The 21,802-nt window shown below is 40.6% G+C and overlaps 1 protein-coding gene across 1 annotated transcript in view; it reads right to left on the bottom strand.

The window, feature by feature from the left end:
• Positions 1–12,484: 12,484 nt before the first annotated feature.
• DAB1 (DAB adaptor protein 1) overlaps positions 12,485–21,802 on the bottom strand; it is a gene marked incomplete at both ends in the record, with an annotated part of 285,045 nt that continues 275,727 nt past the window's right edge. The window contains one exon of the mRNA XM_079698048.1: positions 12,485–12,529. Coding sequence (XP_079554174.1) covers positions 12,485–12,529 — 45 coding nt within the window. The remainder of the gene's footprint in view (positions 12,530–21,802) is intronic.

Raw genomic sequence — 21,802 nt, forward strand, 5'->3', positions numbered from 1 at the left:
CAATAAAGGTAATGCTCTTGAATCATCCTGAAACAATCCCCCCTACCCCGGTCCGTGGAAAAACTGTCTCCCATAAAACTGTCCCTGGTGCCAAAACGGTTGGGGACTGCTGTCCTATTAGGTAAAACTGTATATTTCTGTAGTGAACATTTGTGAGTGTAAATACTTAGAAGAATCTAGAAGAAGAGACAATGGATAACTGGTTTTCTCTGGGAAGGGAACAAGGAGGGTCAAGAGTTAGTTTCCTATGTAATGTTAAAATTATTATATGAAGAATATATTTATGATTTCTATGTAATTCAAAAATACATAGAATTTAAATTTACTATTAAATACAAATTTACAAAACCAATGGCAAAATAAGTTGGCAGAGAGAGCAGGGTTAGGAGCAAACTTACAAGAGCTTTATACTTATATATTTTATCTTTACTCTACTTTTAATTTTTATATTTGGGAAAACAGATAAAACACGCCTTCTAAATAAAGCAACACTATTATCAAGTTGTAAGTGATGAACAAGGGGTTTCATAGATGGACTTAGATTGCTTCCCTTTGATCATGTCGTGATCTTTTGGGGTGGGGAAAGTGGGGTATGTTGGCGCTGTGCCAGCAATGAGAAGGGATGCAGACTGCAGGGGCTTGGAAATAAGAATCCCTGGGTGCTCTTCTTAGCCCATCTTACCAATTGCCGTGATCCCTAACATATCTTTGGTTTTCGGAGTGGAATTTTGTGCCTGCTGTGTTAGCAGACTCATTCTCTGCGCAAAAACACAACGGTCCAGCCCTCCCCAAACCATGCTCACCTCTTTTGAAGAATGCAGGCAGGGCAGGACACCTGGCCCTTCTCATGGTCCCCTTGAACCTGTTTAGAGGATGATAGTGCATCATTTAAACCTTGTCCAAAGATCAGCTTCCTTCGAGAAGGGGATTCACGGATCTCTATCAACTGCTTCATTAGCAGGGTCTGAAGCTAAGTGAGAAATTGCTTCTGTGTCCGAGTCCGTTTTGTTGATTCTAATCTCTTTTCTCCAACCAATACTGCTCAACATCACCAAATTACCTCTAATAACAGTTCAATGGGTACTTTTAGTCCTGATGCTAATTGAAGAGTCAACTTGCTGTATTGGTGTTTTAAGAACCCAAGTTCTGGAGTTAGACTGGGTATGAATCACAGCCCTTCCAACAGCTACTTCTGTGACCTGGCTACTTTGTCTTTAAGCCTGTGTTATTATTTGTAAAATGGGAACCATAGTAGTTTTTTTTTTTTTAGGGAGAAGGAAGGACTTATTACTTGCAGCAAGTAAGAAGAACACCTTTGGATCTTTCCCAAAGCTGTGTGTCCCTGAACAGCGAAACTGGGGAAGTTTTTTTTTTTTTTTTTTTTTTTAAATTTATTTTTTTATTAGTTTCTGCTTTATAACAAAGTGAATCAGTCATACATATATATCTGTTCCCACATCCCTTCCCTCATGCATCTCCCTCCCTCCCACCCTCCCCATCCCACCCCTCCAGGCGGTCACAAAGCACCGAGCTGATCTCCCTGTGCTCTGCGGCTGCTTCCCACTATCTATCTACCTTACGTTTGGTAGTGTATATATGTCCATGCCTCTCTTTCACTTTGTCACAGCTTACCCTTCCCCCTCCCCATATCCTCAAGTCCATTCTCAAGTAGGTCTGTGTCTTTATTCCCGTTTTACCCCTAGGTTCTTCATGACATTTTTTTTTTTAATTCCATATATATGTGTTAGCATACGGTATTTGTCTTTCTCTTTCTGACTTACTTCACTCTGTATGACAGACTCTAGGTCTATCCACCTCATTACAAATAGCTCAGTTTCGTTTCTTTTTATGGCTGAGTAATATTCCATTGTATATATGTGCCACATCTTCTTTATCCATTCATCCGAACCATAGTAGTTTAAACCTCAAAGAGTGCAGTGAGGATGATGAGCTGAAATAATATAGGTAAAGCATTTCACACAGTAACTGGCACAAATTAAAAACTCAACAAATATTACCTATTATTATGACACCTGAAGAGCATTAGCACTTTTGTCTAATGGTTCTTTCTTTCTTAAAATGACATTTTTTTCTGCTTAAAAGGTAATAGATATTCATTATAGAGAAACTGGAAAACAAAACCAAAAATTTCATGACAAAGGATAAAATGGAAGTCATATGAATCCTATTACCTGGATTTTTGCAGGCTTTTTTCTATGAATGTATGTGAATGCATATATTTATACAACCAAATTAGATCATAATGTGCATATGATTTTACACTCTGCTATATTGAATTATTAATGAAAAAATGGCATGGGGAGCCCTGGGACAAAATATAGGTTCTACAACATTATTTTAGTGACTGCATAGTCCACATTCATAAATATATACTTACTGATACTGAAGATAAATGGGAGAGACATGGCCCTGTCTTCAAGGAGTTTATCATTGACCATGAAGGCATAGCCTCCCATTCTACAGCTATAACATGTAGACAGTCTCATAATATGGAAATTTAGATTTCCAATATTTCTCTATTACACATAATAAGTGAAGAACATGTCAATATCTATTTGTTCACTATCATGGGAATTTCCATCTTTTAAATTTCAATCTTAGACATGGAATTACCATGTTGAAGATAATGCAACTTTTAAAAGATTTTGATTTAAAAATATCTTTGAATCAAACACTCAAAGTGTTTGAGGGTGTCTGTTTCCTCATACCCTCACCAACACAGGGGTAATTATCTTTTTAATCATTGCTAATCTGATAGGAAAACACAATCTTGATGAATTTCTTTGATTACAAAAATTTATGCAGTTAAAGAAATACTTTTTGGCCCTTAACAATATTGGAAACATAAGGTAGGTAGCAACATAAAATTTCAAAAAGTACAATAAAGTTTAGGTGAGAAGTTTGTTTTCTCCCTCTTGAGGCCCCCCTCTCTAGGGTTACTCACTGCAGGGATAGTATGCGCCTCATATTGCTCCATGAAAACAAGGACTTTACTTCCCCAGCATATAGAACAATGCCTGGCACATAGCAGGCACTCAATAGATACTTATTAAATGAATGAGCAGTTTCATGAATATCATCATAATAATTTTCTATGGATATATAAACATCTACATACATATTTTTTATACTATTAATAGAAATGGGAACTTACCAAACCCATTCTTCTTATATGTCTTTGACACTGTTTCATATAAGATTATTTAGAATCATTTCATTTTTTAAAAACACTGCATCATACTGTAATTTAGTTAATGTCTCCCTATTGATAAAACATTTTGCTGTTTTCTACTTCTAGTTCTTACTTACGGGCCCTTTGCATTTCTTCTTTGGGAATTGTTTGTTCATATTTAGTTATTTTTCTATAAACTTTTTCTGTAAGCTTTTAGGAGCTTTCTGTGTATTCAGGATAATAAAGCTTTGTTTATAACGTATGCTGTAAATAGTTTTCTAATTTTTCCATGGCCTTTTAATGTTGTTTATGGCACTTTTTACATAAACATAAATTTTTATGAAGTTAAATCTCTCCATATTTTTTAAGTATATATTTTTTGCATTTGGTGTTAGAAGACTTATGAGGGCCTTTTCTACCTCTACATGAATATTCATTAATTTTTTCTCATATACTTTGATGTCTACATATGATACATTTGATATTTAATTTATATGGATTAAATTAACTATATGGTGTGAAGAGTCTAACTTTTACTAACAGCGTTTATTATCCTATTTCCATTTATTGAATAGTCTTTATCCCCACTGATCTGAATACTTTCAATTATCCATTAATCAATCATACACTAATTTCTTGAGCTAACTTCTGTAGCTTATAGTTTACCTGATCATGTTATTCTTTGTCCTATACCAATAACTTTAAATTATTTTAGCTTTATGTTTTGAGATCTGATAGTACATTTATCCTCATTACATTTTCTTGAATATTCTCACATGCTGTTCTCTTCAGATATGCTTTAGAATATTATTGAATATGAATATGTTGTTGAAGATGCAGAATTGAGATTATGATTGAAATTGCACTATTGTAAGTTGATTAGGGAGAATTGACATTTTTATAATCTTGAAACTTCCTCCCTGAATTTGTTCAGTTACGTTGTGCCTTTTGACAAGGTTTTGTAATTAAAAAAAAAAAATCTAGATCTTACATATTCAGTATTAAATTTATTCTTGGGTATTTTATTCTTGTTGTTATTATTAATGAAATCTATTTTCCCATTAAGTGTTCTAAAAAGTTATCTATAGTAATATAGAAAATATTGATTTTTATATATTTATTTTAAAATGAATCACCTTCTTTTATTAGTTTTTACAGCTTCTGGTAGATATTGCCTATTAGAAAATATTATCTGCAAACATTGATAATTTTCTCATTTTACATTAAATACCTGATTTTTCTTATATCAGTGCATTGCACTGTCTTAAATTTCAGAATGTTATATGATAGAGGTAATGGCTGACAGCCTCCATCTGATTTTAATGGGGATGCCCTCAAGTTTCACTGCTATGTTTCCTATTGGTTGGAGATCAATGTTCTTCATCATGTGAAGGAAATTCTCTAATTCTAGTTTCCAGTGTTTTTCTTGAAGAAGATAATGAATTTTATCAGGTGTCTTTCCGGCATCCACTAAGATGAGACAGTCTCTCTTGACCTATTAATCTCATTCCAAGAATCAACTTTATTTGGTCATGGTTTACAGCTGTGTTTAATATGCTACTATTTAATTCAGGAATTTCTGATTAATCATTAGAAAGATTAGGCTATAATTGGTACAACTTTTTTGATGTTTTATTATCCTAGCTCTGAAATATTAACTGAGAAACTGTTTTTTCTGTGTTATTCAATAGCTTAAATAGTACATCATTTTCTCCCTTCATTTACAGCTACTCCAGGCACACCATGCTCATTGGCTGTGCCTGTTCTGCTACAGCTTTTGCCGCTGCTGCCACTGCTTCATGATGGACTCCTACTCATTTCTTAAGACCCAACTCAACCATCAGCGCTCCCACCATTCCCACAGTATCAGCTTGTGCCCTTCTTCCAGCACTAATCCTACTATAATTCATTCATCTATTAACTGCTTCTCCCTACTAGAATCTGAACTTCTTGAAGTGGGAATAGTCATGTACACAGCTTAAAAATATTTCTGAATCTCCAGTGCTTATCACAGGACCTGGTACATAGCATGTGCTTAACAACTCTTTGTTACATGAATAAATCCATGATACATTTTTGCTTTAAAGTTTGCCAGTGAAAAAATGTCAGAGATATGTGTATGCTTCTTTGCCTTTCTTTGACAATAAAATAGAGATAATAATCACTTATTGCCATTCTGCACACTTGGTAGAGTTACTGGGATAATAGATGTGAAAGGATAAAGTAAAAGAATTAAACACAAAAATACACAATAGTTATCACTCTTTCTTTAGTATTAATAATAGGTAATGTGGATTGAGCACTTACTATGTTCCAGGTATGAAATTTTCAAATTTATGCCTCATAGCAGCCTTATGAGGAAGATATTAGTGTGTCAGTTTTACATGTGAGTGAATTGAGTGTTAGTGAGCTTAAGTGACGTGTCTGAGGTCAAACAACTGGAAAGTCATAGAGCCAGAACCTACGGAGACTTCCTGATAAAATCGGGTGCGTCCAGGGTGGTATGGCTGTAGACCATCAAGACTTTTCTGAATTCAGAGACAACATCTGGAAGCTACTTCTATACTGACTTGCCAGTAAAGACAGTGTGCTCCACTTTTGGAAGAAAAGAGACAAATGATGAGCAAAGGGTGAAGATCTGGTCAAATACTCGACTTCCCAGGTTCTGCCTAAGGTTAGTGCACAGTAGGAAGAAAGAAAACTATCGAGTATCAATCTGCTCAACTTTTGCATCACTTGTTTCTTTTCTGATGAAAGCAGACTTAACCATCGACTAAGGTTTCCTTTACTTTTAGTTTATGATAGGATGTTGCTTCATTCTAAAAGAATAAACATGGACTGTGCGATCACTGACCACCTTTCTTTTATCTCCTTTGAAAGTCTGAAAGGGTACAAGACAGGTAAGAAGAAACAACTTCCCTTTAACAACTAAGTCCTAGATACTTGAGCTCATGGCCCTGAGCTATGGGTAACTGACTTCTATAATCTGAAGTGAGACAGATTTCAAGGTGCCTTCCCAGGAGGCATGGTACGGTTGCTAAAAGTACAGTAGGAAGAAGGACAGCTTAGCATTTCATCGTTGACAAGGTGCCAGCCCTGATCGCTGCTTATTCCCTCTCCCCACATCCTTGCTCGTGCCCCACTCCAGGCTGTGACCCCAGCGTGAGTGACAGAAATGGCAAGAGGTTGTTCCGAAGATTAAAGACCCAAGTCACCAGAGGCTGCTGCTTCGCGAGAATATTTAGACATTTTCCACTTGGCAGTCATTAGTATTCTTCAGCAAACGATGAACAGAAAAACCTGTTCAAAAAGGTTCCCTCTTCAGATCTCTGTATCTTGGATGATAAAATGAAGGCCAGGGTTTTTGTTTTGAAATTAAATATTTATTGGATCGGGTTAGAGTTATCACTGTTTTTGAGACTAAAACTGGATTTTTCTTTTGTTTTTTCAAAAATCTAGTCATTTTACTGAAGAATCCATTTCTGTACTATATCAGTTGGGTAATGCCGGGTATGATTTTACTAATAAGACACTACTTGCAATGGAATACAGAAACACTCAAAGTATTTTATAGAGGGTGCATGAGCAATTTGACATCACAGAAACCCTGCAGACAGAAGCAACCATGGAAGAGAGGAAAGAGACTTGGAGGTCAGACCCTGGGAACTACGACAGCCTCTGGGTAAGCTCATCAATTCTGTTCATTGATAGCTGTTTTATAACATCTGAGTGTCAGTTTCCTAAGCTACAAAATGGGGAGCATATTTCGTTTCTTCTCAGGGCTTGTGTAAAACTTTGGAAATGATAGCTAGAAAATGAGTGACACATATAGATACAGAGCAGCACAAGAGTGGCAGCTATTATCCCTATTTTAACATAAATACTGAGAATCTGTCACTAAATGGCTTGAAAGCCATTTACGTCTGTTTACTTTTTTTTTCTTTTTATCGTTCGGGCACCGTTGCTAACAATTTCCTTGAATTTAAACATCTTTTAAAAGGTTTCAAAGCTTTGAAGGTTGATTTCAATGAAACCTGTTTTTATTCTAGGCGTTTTTCCTACTGTCATTCTGAGTAAAACAAAAACCATTTGCTGTCAAAACAACAAGGGTTTGCTCTGAAGCACAAAATGAAAGCAGGTATGTCTGCCTGATTTATTTTGGCATCCGCCTAGCAGTTAAATAGGACACCTTTTAATTTGTCACTTCTTTAAGATTCAGTTAGGTTGGAAAAGTAAATCACCAGTGCTTGGTTTCAGCTAAACTTGAACTACTTGGGCAAAAAGGTATATTTTTTTATCCCTCAGACACATACCATTTCAAAAGCGCCAGTTACAGAAGAAACTACAAAGTTGGCAACATACTTAAGATACTAAGATTTAATGTTTTAAACTTTTACTTAAACTGGAGGAAGTTAGAAATTGAACTTATTTATCAAAGATCAACTAGAGGTCTGCGAAGAGGCATAGGTCAGGCTTTTCAACAAGACCATGTAGAATTATTTAAAAGGGTGAATATCCAGCTTTTAAAAAAATTAAAATCAACTATGAGTAAAGAGACTCGAAATTTAAATTTTAACTCTACCATCTGCTAGCTGAAGAAGTTATCCGATCTCTCCAAGTCTCAGTTTCTTTATATATAAATTGGGGATAACGTCTACTGTTTAGAAGATTAAATGAGGCAATGGCCATACAGCATGGAGCATCTATCGGGCACATATTGGCTGCTCAACAAGTATGAGGCGCTATTATTCAGAAAGGGCTCTGTAACATTTTCTAACAATTCCGTCCAAGAGTGAGCATTTCTTACTGTATGAAAGTTGTTTCTTCTATTTGGCCTAAATTTATTTTGCTGGAATCCATTCTCTCATTTTCTCAAAGTTGTTGGTAACATCTGTTTAATACTTTGTTTAAGGAGGCCAGATTGAGGGCATGTGTTTATACAACCATTAACATAACCATTCCTTAACAGAGGTGCTTTTTGGCATCCCAATGACCTAATCATAATCTGTATTCTGGCTGATTACTGGATCAACCAACTGATTTAATAACAAGAGGAAATAAAAATGACACACAACACATACATACACACATAAATACACACACGTGCTTTTCTTTTTCTGTTCTTCAACATATATAAAAGTCAAGGTCCAGCTTCAGACTTCTTTTCCTTTTATGTTTTTTGTGTGGAGTGTGCGGGGAATGTGAAGGAAGATCAATGCTTCCTTCTTTGACTCCCTTAAAGCAGATCCTCTTTTTTTTTTTTTTTTTTTTTTTGCGGTACGCGGGCCTCTCACTGTTGTGGCCTCTCCCATTGCGGAGCACAGGCCCCGGACGCGCAGGCCCAGCGGCCATGGCTCATGGGCCCAGCCGCTCCACGGCACGTGGGATCTTCCCAGACCGGGGCACGAACCCGCGTCCCCTGCATCGGCAGGCGGACTCTCAACCACTGCGCCACCAGGGAAGCCCTTTTTTTTTTTTTTTAAAGCAGATGCTCTTGAAATGAACTATGGGGCAACTCTTTGAGAGTCTAGGTTAAGTTTGGTCTCCCAACCAACGGTTTAGCAGGTTTTCTGTTTATTTTTTATTTTTATTTTTTTTAGTAGAAGACACAAATCCATAGGGTGAATCCTGGGGTCTTTCCCAACTTTGAAAGTCCCATGCTAAATGTGGTCCAAACAGTGCATCTATACATGGTGTGCTTTTTCTGACAACATTCTCCTCATTCCATACTGTGGCTGATTTTCCAAGCGGAGCCAGTACCTGAATTGAACTGAAGACAAACTGATCTAACTCCTCAATGAAGCTCGCTTTTTCTGGCCCAGTGCCAGGAAAACAGAGGCCTTCACCTGGTCTGATGGCAGCTTTGAGAGAAGCAATTTCCTCTTCCAGTCCCTCACCTGAATATCCGGTAGAAGCTTGTGGAATAAAACCAGGCTAAACTGTTGTTCTCAAACATGTTTATTTGTAAGAGTTTTACATGGAGTGTTACAGAAATTAATGGAAAATTTCTAAAAATTTTGCTGTTCTGTTGAATGCATTGTACATAAAGTTAAAAATAATGTGTCCATATATGTTAACAAACTGTCATCTGAGGTAAAGTTAAAGTAGGTCTAGAAATGTACTGCAACAGTCATTTTCTCTTTCTCATCTTTATTAAAAAAATATGTGTCAGAACGCAGAAATTGAAATGAACCAAACCCACAGAGTAAACATTTTTTTTTTTTAAAGAAGGTGCCCGGTACATTACATGATGGGGTTTCAGTAGACACTGGGATGAGTACGAATTATCAAAAAAGTCTTGCGGTGTGTAAAGATCGGAGAGCTATGGGGAATGGGGACAGAATGACAGGTGGTGTTTCCCTGGTTTCAAAATTTAAAGTGACAAATTTCGTGCTAGTGAAGAATGAGGAATTAACAGTTGTACATGTGGATTTTCTACCAATCTGACTGGAACTGTGCAGACTCCCCCATGGCCTTTTGGTATTGGCACCTCAGCTCTTTTTTGGAAATTTCACTGTATTCCTGGGATAGGATACGGTGGTTCTGAGTTCCCCAAACAGTGCTTATTAAACAGCAGAATTCTGCCAATGATAACATGGATGGCAGTTTAAAATCTTGACTTTATTCCGCTCACTTTAATGCATCACAGGGGCCATCTTCTTTAAGTTCAGAGCCAGTTACATTTTCAACCACATTCAGTGAATGATGACAAGTCCACTGGGCTGTCACTTTCTTCTATGAAATGAGCTCCATACGGTGTACCTGAAATAGCAACATCAGCCAGAGTTCACCTTGAATGTGTCAGAAGCAACCCACAGAATCAGTGGAAGGGTGTGATACTGCAAGACAAACTCAAGACAGCCATATTGAGGGAGAAGATAGCACCACTGGTTTAGAATCAGAATCATGGACAACAGAGCAATTTAAGTCATTTCCCCATGGGAACTGCCTATCTCATCAAATCCTCAGAAAACACAGTTGAACTGGTCTCAGGACAGCTCTCATGGTTATCACACCTCTCCCATTTTCCCCTTCATGTGGAAGGATCAACTCATCAAAGGTATGCACATTCCTGAAGAAATCATGTCAACCAACATGTGACAGCTACAGAGGAAGGTAAATGGCCCTTTTCACCTTTCGGGTTCTTTAGACTTTGCACATTAGGGTGACGCTTACATCTATTCTGTAATGGACATTTTTCCAGTTAACTGGAAAACATTCAGATTCCAGTGACCTGATAGTGTAAAACTTGGGCTTCAAACAGTAACAATCACCTTGACTTATCAATTATTTTCTTCGTCACCAAGTATACCTTCTTCCAAACCATTTTAGTTTCTATTGATATGAAGAATCAAAGTACACAGGCCAACTGAAGTCATTCATATCAAGGTAAATCCTACTTTTCAAATTTTAAAACCAAGTAAGAATAATCACCCCCACCCCCAATCCAATTCATCACATGATTTTTAAAGTTTTCTTCTTAGTGTTAAACCACTAAATTCAACATACTGTAACTGCATAGGAACATCAGGAAAACACATCTGACCTGTAGAACAATTCTCTGTAGGGCAAAAAATATATAGATTCTTTATGAAAATCATGTGCTAAACATACGAACTGAACACTGCACTTTTTGTCTCATAAATGTAAAAAAAGGAAGCTTAAACTCTTCTGTTTCACGTACAAACAGTCCAATGATGTCTACGGGGGTCGCTGGGAGTGGAGAAGTGGGAGGGAGTTTCAGAATCTGAAACTGGAGTTTCAGTTCACAGGCCTTCAGAGCGTGAACTGTCTCTTTCTTGTTTTATGCAGAGGGCCGGTACTCTCGCTGAAAGGCTTAGATTATTAGCTGATGGAGTCATGTGCTCCCTTCCTGATCACTAGCTGCTGATTGGCCGACTGCTCCTGCCCGCTGCCCCTGAACTCCAGCTTCCTACCATACACTCCAGAGTAACATCTGGAAAGTGAGCCCCATCCATCAAGTTTGTCACATCTTTCACTCAATCTGCTACCTTCTCTACAGTGTAATGGCATTATTAAAAAGCATTTTCATTAACATCTATATTTACAAAAAAAAACTGGCAATTTTTTTTCATTAGAACTCCTTAAAGCCATTTCCCTTAAATATTTAAAGAGTTTAATGGTAAGCTTTTTTTTTTCAAGTTATAAAATAAAAATCCCATTTGAATTTTCTGATGTAGAAAAAGAGATACAGATGAACCATTGTGACCACGGAATCAGTTTGTTACTCTGAATATTCATGTCACTATTGTTCCATTAGAAAGTCGGTTTCTAAGATCTCAAACCACATTACCAGGATTGTACCATAATTATTTGGCAAATGACTTTTCTTTGAAAATGGCACGTGGAGAAGACACTGTCTGCATAGCATCACAGCAGCAAGATATCGGAAAAATAAAAAATCTCATTTTATTGGACTTAGAGTTTAGAGCTTCTGATGAAATCAGATGCATTTTTCATCTTTCTCATCAATGGGATTCGATGTCCTTTCCTACTCACAGAGTGAAGGTTAAACCAAAAGCTGTCTTTCTTCACCAGGATGCAGAAGAGCTAAAGGGTTGTTTTGGCAACATTCTTGATCAAAAAGAATCATCAACCACTCATCTGTCTTGTGATTTCAAGTTAATTCATTTCATATGAGGTTTTTTTTTTCCCAGTTCGATTTCTTCACCAATATCTAAAAAAAGTCAAAAGCAATACAAAAATTTGTACACCCATTAATTTTCAAACATGACAAAGAAAGGAAAGGGGAAAAAATGGCAGACCAGGCCTTGTGGAGTGATGTAAATACATCATCCTATTTGGAAAGGCATATGGATGATGATATTGCGGTGACAGAGACCTCTTACTTTTGCCTAAATGACGTCAGTGCCAACCCTGATGTAACTCTCTGAGGCCTGTCACTCCAAATTTGATGTCTTTACAGTGGCCAACCGGTAGAGAAATAAAAAGAGAACTATGGTTTCGCATACTGGGTCATCTTAAACCCACGTGTTAAGAGAGCTTAGACTCTTTGTCAAGTAAGCATTTGCTTGATTTGTGATTTAATGTTGGGTATGACTTTTTATGCTTTTGTGTGTTTTTTTTGTGCTGCCATAGATATCTGCCAGTGGTTGCCAAAAACTCTTAGTTCCCTCTTCCAAACGAGTTCCATTGGGCAATCATGAATTTCTTCGTGGGATGAGGTGAGGTGAAAGAATACAAGAGAGCCTGTCGCGATGCTGATTTCCATGTCAGTCTTGAAGCACCCGCCACAAGCCCGCATTGATGCTATTTCTTAGATTTGTTGATCTGCGCATAAAGAGGCTCCAGCTCCTATGGACAGAGGGACAAAGTGAGATCTGCTCTTTTCCGGATAGGATTTTCTGAGACAGCATGGGAAGGAGGGTTTGGGATTAGAACAGAATGGTGACAGTTTATGATGAATGACCTTAGGTTATTTTGGGATTATTCAATCATGGTGCGTATCATTTTGGTATCTTTTTTATCCTTAAGAAGAACAACTCACCCAGTTTTGCCCCTGGTTTTCAAGCTGAGCCTGACTGCCTGTTAGGGAAATCGCAGGGTCTAGTAGACAGAGCTGGACCAGCTGTGTGATATGGACAAGATACTTACACTTTCTGAGCCTCAGTTTCCCCAACCACGAAATGGGAATAATACTGTTTATCCTACATGGTTCTTGAGAGAATTAGAGAGAATATATATAAAGCCTCTAGCACAGTGCTCAGCAGGAACAGGTCTTCAGAACATGGTAACAATGATCATGAGTTAAGTGGACATTTTTCCAACACGGTTTTATGAAATCCACTTGAGGCTGCTGAAATTCCATCTCCAACCGCTCTTTGGTTTCTACAAGCAGTGATGACTGGGTGCACTTTGGAATAAGAGAAATGGCAATCATGCCGTTAGCTCTTAGTTAAAAGCTTCTCGAACTTGTTTCGATCCACTCAGCTGTGTGAGGTTTGGCGGGTCGCTTGCCTGCACCCATGGGGCTGTCCTAAGACATACATAAGGGTTTTCACCAACATATGACACAGCAAACCTCCAATCCAAATGTAGATGGGAAATGGTGTTTGGCCTTGTTGAAATCACTTCAGACTTCAGTTCATGTTGAAATGGCCCAGGGTGCACTGGCCAAGCAGATCAGGTCAATATTCTGGTCTTAGGCATGCAGAAGCCCTTCTATTAAAGTTGGCCTTCATGCTATCACTCTTGGATATTTGTACCAGAACTAAATGGACACAGTGACATCTTAATTCTGTCACATTTTATATATTAGCCTGCCTCTTGCCATGTGAGTAAAGATCCATTTTAACTGCTTATTTTCCTGAAGAAACAGATTGAACTGGCATTCTATAGCTTCTCCTGTGTGTCTGGCACCATGCTAGATATTTTCAAGTACATTGTCTTTTGAAAACATCACAACAGCCTTGTAAGGTAGGTGATTTATCTCTTTTGCAAATGAGAAACCAAGCACAGAGAAGTTAAGTAGTCTGTCTATGGTCACACAGCTAGTAAGTTTGGGACATGGGACCTTAAAGTAAGGTCCAGTGCTTTTTCTCATCTATTATAACAGCTGCCATTAAAAAAACACAAAAACAAAAACCCTTCAATCTATGGTGTTGTAGAGTGTTTTGGAGTTTATAAAGCACCCTTATGTCTTATGTTATCTGCCTAACAGTCCTGGGAGTGGTTTATATTCTTTCCATCTTCATTTTGCAGATAAAAACTGAAAATCAAAGAGGCTGTGTGATCTCAAAGTCATTGTGCTGCCTGTCACGGATTTAATATATTGTACTATTTGCTTTTATTGTAAAGTGGGGATGGGTTAGAAGATAATTTTGTCCAGACCCATCATTTTACAGTTGAGGAATGTAAAGCCCAATGAAGAGAGCTTTTGTTTCCCCAGAGTCACAAGGTTACTTAGTAACCATGCCGTGAATAGAATCCAGGACGCCTGAGATCAGGTAGGTCCAGGATGTCTTCTTCTAGAACTCATCATCTCTGTATTCTTTCAGGAAGAAGGAGCTTCCTACCCTTTGAGGCACCCAATTCTGTAAAAGAACAGACTGCCAATTTGTCCCTCGATGCTTTCCACCCATGGGACTTCATACCGGCCTTGGAAACATAAAGAATAAGTGTAATACTTCTTCCAAATATCTGATGATACAAAGTAGGAAAGTCCATTCTTCCATGCCCTACTTCTGAGTTACCACTTTCCCATTCCATTTGCCATTTTACATGTGGACCCAGCACTGTAGGTGCACAATGAAGGTCTGCTGAATGAATGAATGTCTAGGATACACTTTCTACTTTTTTCACTGTTCTGATCCCTTTGTCCTAAACACACTCTCCCTTGGCCTAAACACACTCTCCCTTGGCTTCATTCTCCCATAATTGAATCAAAAATCAAAATATATAGCAAGATGATTTATTAAGCACCTAATCTATTCTCTGCCAACGTCTTGAAATGTTTCAGATACCTGTGGTAAGGCTAAACATGGAACTTTACTGTGTGTTTGTGTTCTGGGTGTGAGGTGGGTGGAGCAAAGCTAGAGTGGTAAAGTAGTGAAGTACCACTACTGGGAAACAACATTTCCTTTTGCCTACGCTGGGCTACAAGGATGCATCTTCATCTTTCCTGGGTAGACTTTCTCAGCTCACTCTGCTTTTTGGATGCCCTAAGAAGTCTGGCTGCCTTGATCTCACCCTACATTTGCTTTATTCCAATTTTGGAAACTAATTTATTCAACTGAGAATGACACCTAAAAACAGAAGAAGACAGCAGGCTCAGACAGGGTAATTAATGCCACACCGCATTAACTTTCTGCGGCTGAGATAAATATGCACACATCTCCTGCTTGCCGGAATTTAGCTTCCAATACCCATCACAACAGTGGTAACGACTGCAGTCAACTCTCAATTATCCCCACTAATGAAGGGGAGCAGTGGTGTGTAAAACCCCAAGCAGCAGATAATCCCAAAGTCTGACACTCTGATGCATTATACGTTTTGGCAATAGCTTTACCTTCCTTGTTACAGAATCTTAGGCTGTCAGAGCTGGAGGGGAGCTAAGAAATCATTTGATCCAGAAATTTCTGACCTGACTTCTGGCAAGGTCACCATGGGCTCTTTAAGCTATTTTCGACATTCCAAAAAGCCTAAATGGAATCACACATTAACATAACACGCTGTTGATATTTTTTGTTTTCTTTGGTCAGATCTGACCACATCTCGGCCCTGCTTCAAATCTTTCAACGGCTCCTCATTACCCACAGGGTAAGGTCAAAGCTCCTTCACTGGGCACATAAGACCCATTAGTCCTGTAGTCCATTAGAGCTAATAAATGTCCCTTCCAGACCATGAATCAAAAGTTACCCTTCCTGGGACTTTCCTGGTAGCACAGTGGTTAAGAATCTGCCTGCCAATGCAGGGGACACAGGTTCGAGCCCTGGTCTGGGAAGATCCCACATGCCACGGAACAACTAAGCCCGTGCACCACAACTACTGAACCTGTGCTCTAGAGCCCGCGAGCCACAACTACTGAGCCTGTGTGACACAACTACTGAAGCCCGCGCGCCTAGAGCCCGTGCTCCGCAACAAGAGAAGCCACCGCAATGAGAAGCCCACGCACTGCAACAAAGAGCAGCCCCTGCTCGCCGCAACTAGAGAAAGCCCATGTGCAACAATGAAGACCCAATGCAGCCAAAAATAAAAATAAATAAATAAACTTATTTTTTAAAAAAAGTTACCCTCCTGTCACGTACATCATGCTTAAAAAAATTTCTTATGCTTCTGTCAGAATGATCTTTCTGAAATGGATTTTGTCATGCCAGTTTCCTGCTTAGAAAGACCCTCCCAGCTCCTTAAGCCCCCAAGGATAACACAGACTCCTCCGGATGGTCCACAGGGCCCTTCCAACATGGCTCCCCCTTCCCATCCGGCCTCATCTACTTCCTCTCTCTCCTAGGCTGCACCTTCTTCCCTGTACTTCTGGTCCCCCCGATATGATGGGATTTCCCACCCCTGAGACTCTGCTTAGACAATTCCTTCTACCTTCAGGACCCCTCCTCCTCCCGCACCTGGGGGTTCGTACTTTCAGAACCAGCCCAAATAGAAGGGCTTCCTGGACTATGCAGGTGACGTGGACCACTCTGCCCCTGGACTCCAGCAGTGCCCTGTGGAGTCTACACTGCCATCATGTTATCTCCTAATGCCTTCTAGACAGTGAGCTCCGCTGCACCTTTCATGTGAGCATCCCAAATTCTGAGCCCAAGCTTGGAACCTGGCAGGCGCACCCACTAACAACACAGAACGTGAGGATGTGAATGAGTGAATGAAAAGTGTTTCTCTTACTGGGAGTTGGCAAACACTTCTGAACTTTAAGCTCATTTGTGAATCTGACATATTAATAATCTTCATTTCTAGAGGACAACAAAGTAGATAGAAACCATGCAGTAAAAATGAAAACAAATCAACTCTCCACCCTTTGACTTAAGTCGAATACCCTGTTTTCCGGGAGGTGCAATGAAAGAGTGCGAGCACACAGATGGGAAATCGGGCAGATCCAGGCTGGTATTCCGACTGCCAACTACTGCCTGCAGCCACAGACCACCGCAAACACACGTGCACTTGAACAAGTTCGGTTTATTACTCATTACAACGAGGGGAACCACGGGCAAGTCTGGAAGAGGTGATTAGAAAGGGCTTCTTATAGGTTTAGGCTTATATTAGATGCTTAGGGGGAGGGTCAAGAAAGTAAGGCATCTCTCTGGGTTGGATGCTTTCAGGAAGCTGGAGTATGATTATCTTAATAATTCTTATCTGGAAGGCAGGTAGCATGGAACAAGGCTAAAGCCAGGAGAGAAGAATATTTGGTCATTTTTGGAATTTGGACAATGTTCCTGTCAGCCATGGCTACCGAGTGGTCTGGATGTGTCTTGACCCATCACAGTCACAGAACGCTTTGTGGGATGCTGACGTTCTGTGAAATTGTTTACGTTCAACAGAACACCAAGGGCCCAGCTCTTGGCTGTCAGGCTGCTGTTCTCTTTCTCACTGTCACCTACTTAGTAACCTTAAAACTCCGTGTAGGTTACTTAACCCTTCTGGGTTCCGGTTTTCTCATCTGTAAAATGAGTCTAGAAATCCTCATTGAGGATCGAAGGAGTAAATACACATTGACTGTCTGGCACAGAGCCTGGCATGGAGGAGGTACTCCAAAAACGGTTAGGTTTCTTATGTCTGGGCATGTGGCTCTATCCTTCCTTTATAGAAGATGGTTTTAGGCCTAAAAATCACCTGTAGGTGGCTTTCCGAAGTCCATCTCCTTCATAGACACTACTTCATAGCGTAACTGGGCTGCTAGGAAACCTAATAACGGCGCAGGATCTGCCTTGGGAAACTGTGTAGAAAGAATGCGGGGTTAATCTAAAGGATCTGGTTGGACGGCTCTGTGGATGGCACAGACTTCCACGTGTTTGCAGATGACTTTAAGTATGAAGTATGAGCTCACGTACAGAAGTCAAGTGGAATCACAGATTTAGAGTAATAATAGCTTATATTTACAGAAACCTTTACAGTCTCTAAAGGGGATTCCTCGATCACACACATGGTCTCGTTTGGGCATCACGGAGTCTGTACCCTGGGTATTCCTATCTCCATTCACAGGGAAGAAGCAGGGCTCGCCAGAGTTTGGTGACTGGCCCAAGGTCACTCAGCAGCATAGGGCAGAGCTGGGATATAACCAGCTTTGTTATTTTTTTAGCTTTTGTATTGCAGTAAAATAGAGCAAAGCATTTGCCATTTTAATCATTTTTAAGCATACAATTCAGGGACATTCATGACACTCATCATGTTGTGCAACCATCACTATTATTTCTAAATCTCTTTCTTCACGCCAAATAGACTCTGTACCCATTAAGCAGTGACTTGCTAGTCCCCCTGACCCCCAACCCCTGGTAACTAACCTCTAATCTACTTTCCATCTCTATGAATTTACCTATTCTTATTTTTAAATCAACTTCATTGAGGTGTGATTTACATACAATGAAATATTCCCATTTTAAGTGTACAGTTTGATGAGTTGTGAGAAATATATACACCCATCTGGCCCTCCACAGAGCAATCAAGCTATAGAGCATTTCCTCACCCTAAAATCTTCCTCAGGGTCCTGCTCAGTCAACCCTTCACTCCAGGGCGGCAACCACTGATGTGCTTTCGACCACTGTAGATTAGATTTGTTTTCCTGAGCGTTTCTTGTAAACACACCCAGCTCTTTCCTGAGCCCACTGTCCTCTCCACTGCCCCATGACCCCTTTTGTAAAATGTCAAAGCAAGAAGGGCCATCGATCTGACGGCTCCTTTCCTACAGGAAGAAATGGAGGCCCCCAGATGTGAGGGTTTTTGGTTTTTTTTCCCTCAAAGTCCGCAGGAATCAGTAGAGAGCCAGGAGGGCAGCACAGGGTCTGGACTCCCCTTTCTGTGCTTATTCCCTCACTTTCCCTACCTATCTCCACCTGTCTGGCTTGAAGTATAAAGGCATATAGTTTCCAATCCCACATTATAATGAGCCCCTTTGGAAAAGCCACCTAAGTTGTGCTTATGACTTTGCATCCCTTTCATTTTTATTGTGTTTGTTTCTGGAAAGCTTGGCCACATGGAGCAAAGGTATGTCCAAAACAAACGATGAGTGGGGAGAAGACGTAGCAATGCTGAGAAAGGTGGTCTTGGACGTGAGGTCACGCGCCATGCAATCTAGCTGCTGAGCAAGCCCATCTCTGCCCCTCCTGGGAGCCTGGGGGTAAGAGCCATGCCGAGCCATGCTGGGGGTCAGACTGCAGCTAGGAGGTGAGCCAAAGCCTGAGGTCCTCAGCATTGCCCTGCCTAGGCAGCAACTTCAGCCTCAGGGTCTTTAAGCCCGAACACTTGGGCCTAGCTCAGCAGGGTCTAACGTTTCCTGGCCTGATAAAATGAAAAAGGTGATGGTAACCAGGGAGTGGAAATAAGGCTGAAAGAACTCAAAGTTTCACCTGAATCCATGAAAAAGGCACGGGGTTTAGAGCCACAAAGACCCCAGCAACTTCCTAACTACCTGTATGAACTGAGGAAGGTATTTCACCTGGGCCTCAGTTTCTTCATCTGTACGATGGGGTTTGTACCATCAACATCATGGGACTGTAACACGTAATAAGCGAGCTCGTATGACATAAGGAATTTTTTTTTTTTTTTTTTTTTTTTTTTTGCAGTACGGGGGCCTCTCACCACTGTGGCCCCTCCTGCTGCGGAGCACAGGCTCCGGACGCGCAGGCCCAGTGGCCATGGCTCACGGGCCCAGCCGCTCCGCGGCATGTGGGATCCTCCTGGACCGGGGCACAAACCCGCGTCCCCTGCATCGGCAGGCGGACTCTCAACCATTGCACCACCAGGGAAGCCCCCGAGATAAGGAATTTTAACAAGGGGCAGGAGCCTTCCTTTCCCTTTTATTCAGAGGAAAGGGAAACAATAAAGCTTTCTGACCACTTTCAGCCTGAAAATCTGGCCTGCAGAGTAGGAAAGTCTTCAAAATACAGGATGGATTTAATGATGATGCCTTAGAGACTGAAGTTGCTGCTAAACGCACTCACTTCCAGGGGTCTTGGGTGCTGAAACCCACTTGGTGAACACAGAGGTGCACACTCTGAGTTCCCGGGGGGTCTGCACATGTCCTGATCAATTCTGCACTTCCCCAGTAATAATTATAATGATGGGTACAAGTTATTTGTTTTGCAGATTTATGTCACCTTTCTTGACCTTGTCACGTAGCAGAGGAGGGCACTGAGGTTGCTGGCACCCGTTCTCTGCCATAAGCAGGATGGCCTGTCCTGAGTAGGTTCCTGGTGGTCAGGAGTGGGTCCTGGATCTCACACAGATAGTCACCAGGACCCCTAATGAAGTCAACATATTTCAGGGACTTTTTCCTTCAATAGCTTGGGAGAAGGGTGCTGTTGGAAGATCTAGTTTGAGGACTGGGTATTTCATGCTCTAGCTGGGTGACCGTGGGCAAGTTAGAGGGTCCTAGAATGTAAGCGCCAGAAGGGCCTGTGGGAATTGCTTTACCGAAGAGAAGACACCAAAGGTCAGAAATGAAGTCGTCTGCCTCAGGTCACAAGCAATTAAGTCAGGGAGGCTGCTAAAACCCAGGTGTCCCAGTCTTGGTTGAGTGCTCTTAAGTTATTTAATCTGGGTCTAGGTTCAAATCCTAGCCCTATTACATGTGAATCGTGTGATTTCAACATGTCATGAACCTCTCTACCTTACCTGTCATATCTGTGAAATAGGAATGATAAAAAAACTTAAGAGCATTCCCCTGAGGATTGAATTAGGTGATGTCTATAAAAGTGCTATTAACATCCTAGTAATTTTTACATTTATTTTATTAGTAGTAGCAAATGCAAGGCTACTTGCATTAGCTTCTGCAGGGTGATTCTAGAAACAGTAAGCGTGATCTAACTCAGAGGTCATCACATGACAGACAGCCCACTGGCCCATTTTAGTGGCTGCCAGTTTTTGTGTAAATAAAGTATTATTGGCACTCATCACACCCAGTCCTTTATGCACTGTCTTTTGCTGCTTTCCTGCTGCAACAGTAGAGTAGATTCATTGTGACAAAGGCCAGATAGCCCACAAAAGAGAGTGTGCTGGCCTCAGGTCTAAATGATCAGTGGAGTCTAGGTGTGCTCACTACTCTAGGGTCTGAACACCATGTTGAAATCTCCATTTCTAGTCTTTTGTTCTCCAGAGTCTCACATCCAGCAGTCCACCGGCATCTCTGCTTGGAAGTTCAAGGGCACCTCGGGTACAAATGGTCCCAAAGTAAACTGGCCTTTTTTCTGCTCAAGCCTGCAGCTCTGCATTCTTTAGCACAGTGCCTGGCACCATTTAGATCCCCGAGTCAGGCAGGAACCTGGGGGTCATCCTAGCACATGCCCTCTTCTTACTCACCTCCCACTTCCCTGCAGCCTTAACCTCCTTCTGATTCCATCTTTTCATATCCCTGGGCATCATGCCCATCTCTCCAACCTGGCCGCCACTGCTCTCAACCAGGCCTTCCCATCTCCCGCCTGGACTAGCTTGGCTCGGACTTGCCTCGGAGTGCTATGCCCGTGAAAAGGAGAGATTATTTTTCCATTTCTGTGGTTCTCTGTTTTGAGGCTCTTTGTTATGTGATTCTATTTAAAAACAGAGTAGTGATAATAATGCCAAATACGTGCATTCTACTTTCAGAGCTTATAAGGCACTTTCATACTCATGGTATCTTCTGATTCTGGGAGAGCCTGAGGAGGGCGCTCTTGCTATGATTCGTCTTCATCCATATGTGGTGACCCGGGCTTCCAGGGGCTAGCTAAAGTCCTGCCTAAGGTCACCTGTTTTGGAACCATAATTCAGACCCAAGTCCCCTGACTCTGGGCATTTCTTTTCTTTCTTTCCTTTTTTTTTTTTTAAAATCTCTTACCAAAAGCATCTGAAGTTCTGCTTTCTTTTCCCTTGAACACTATAAATCCATCAGGTAACATTTTACATGTCTTGGGTTCCCACTATGAAGATTGG

This window comes from Hyperoodon ampullatus (assembly GCF_949752795.1).
Source record: "Hyperoodon ampullatus genome assembly, chromosome: 2".
NCBI classification, from domain to species: Eukaryota; Metazoa; Chordata; class Mammalia; order Artiodactyla; family Ziphiidae; genus Hyperoodon; species Hyperoodon ampullatus.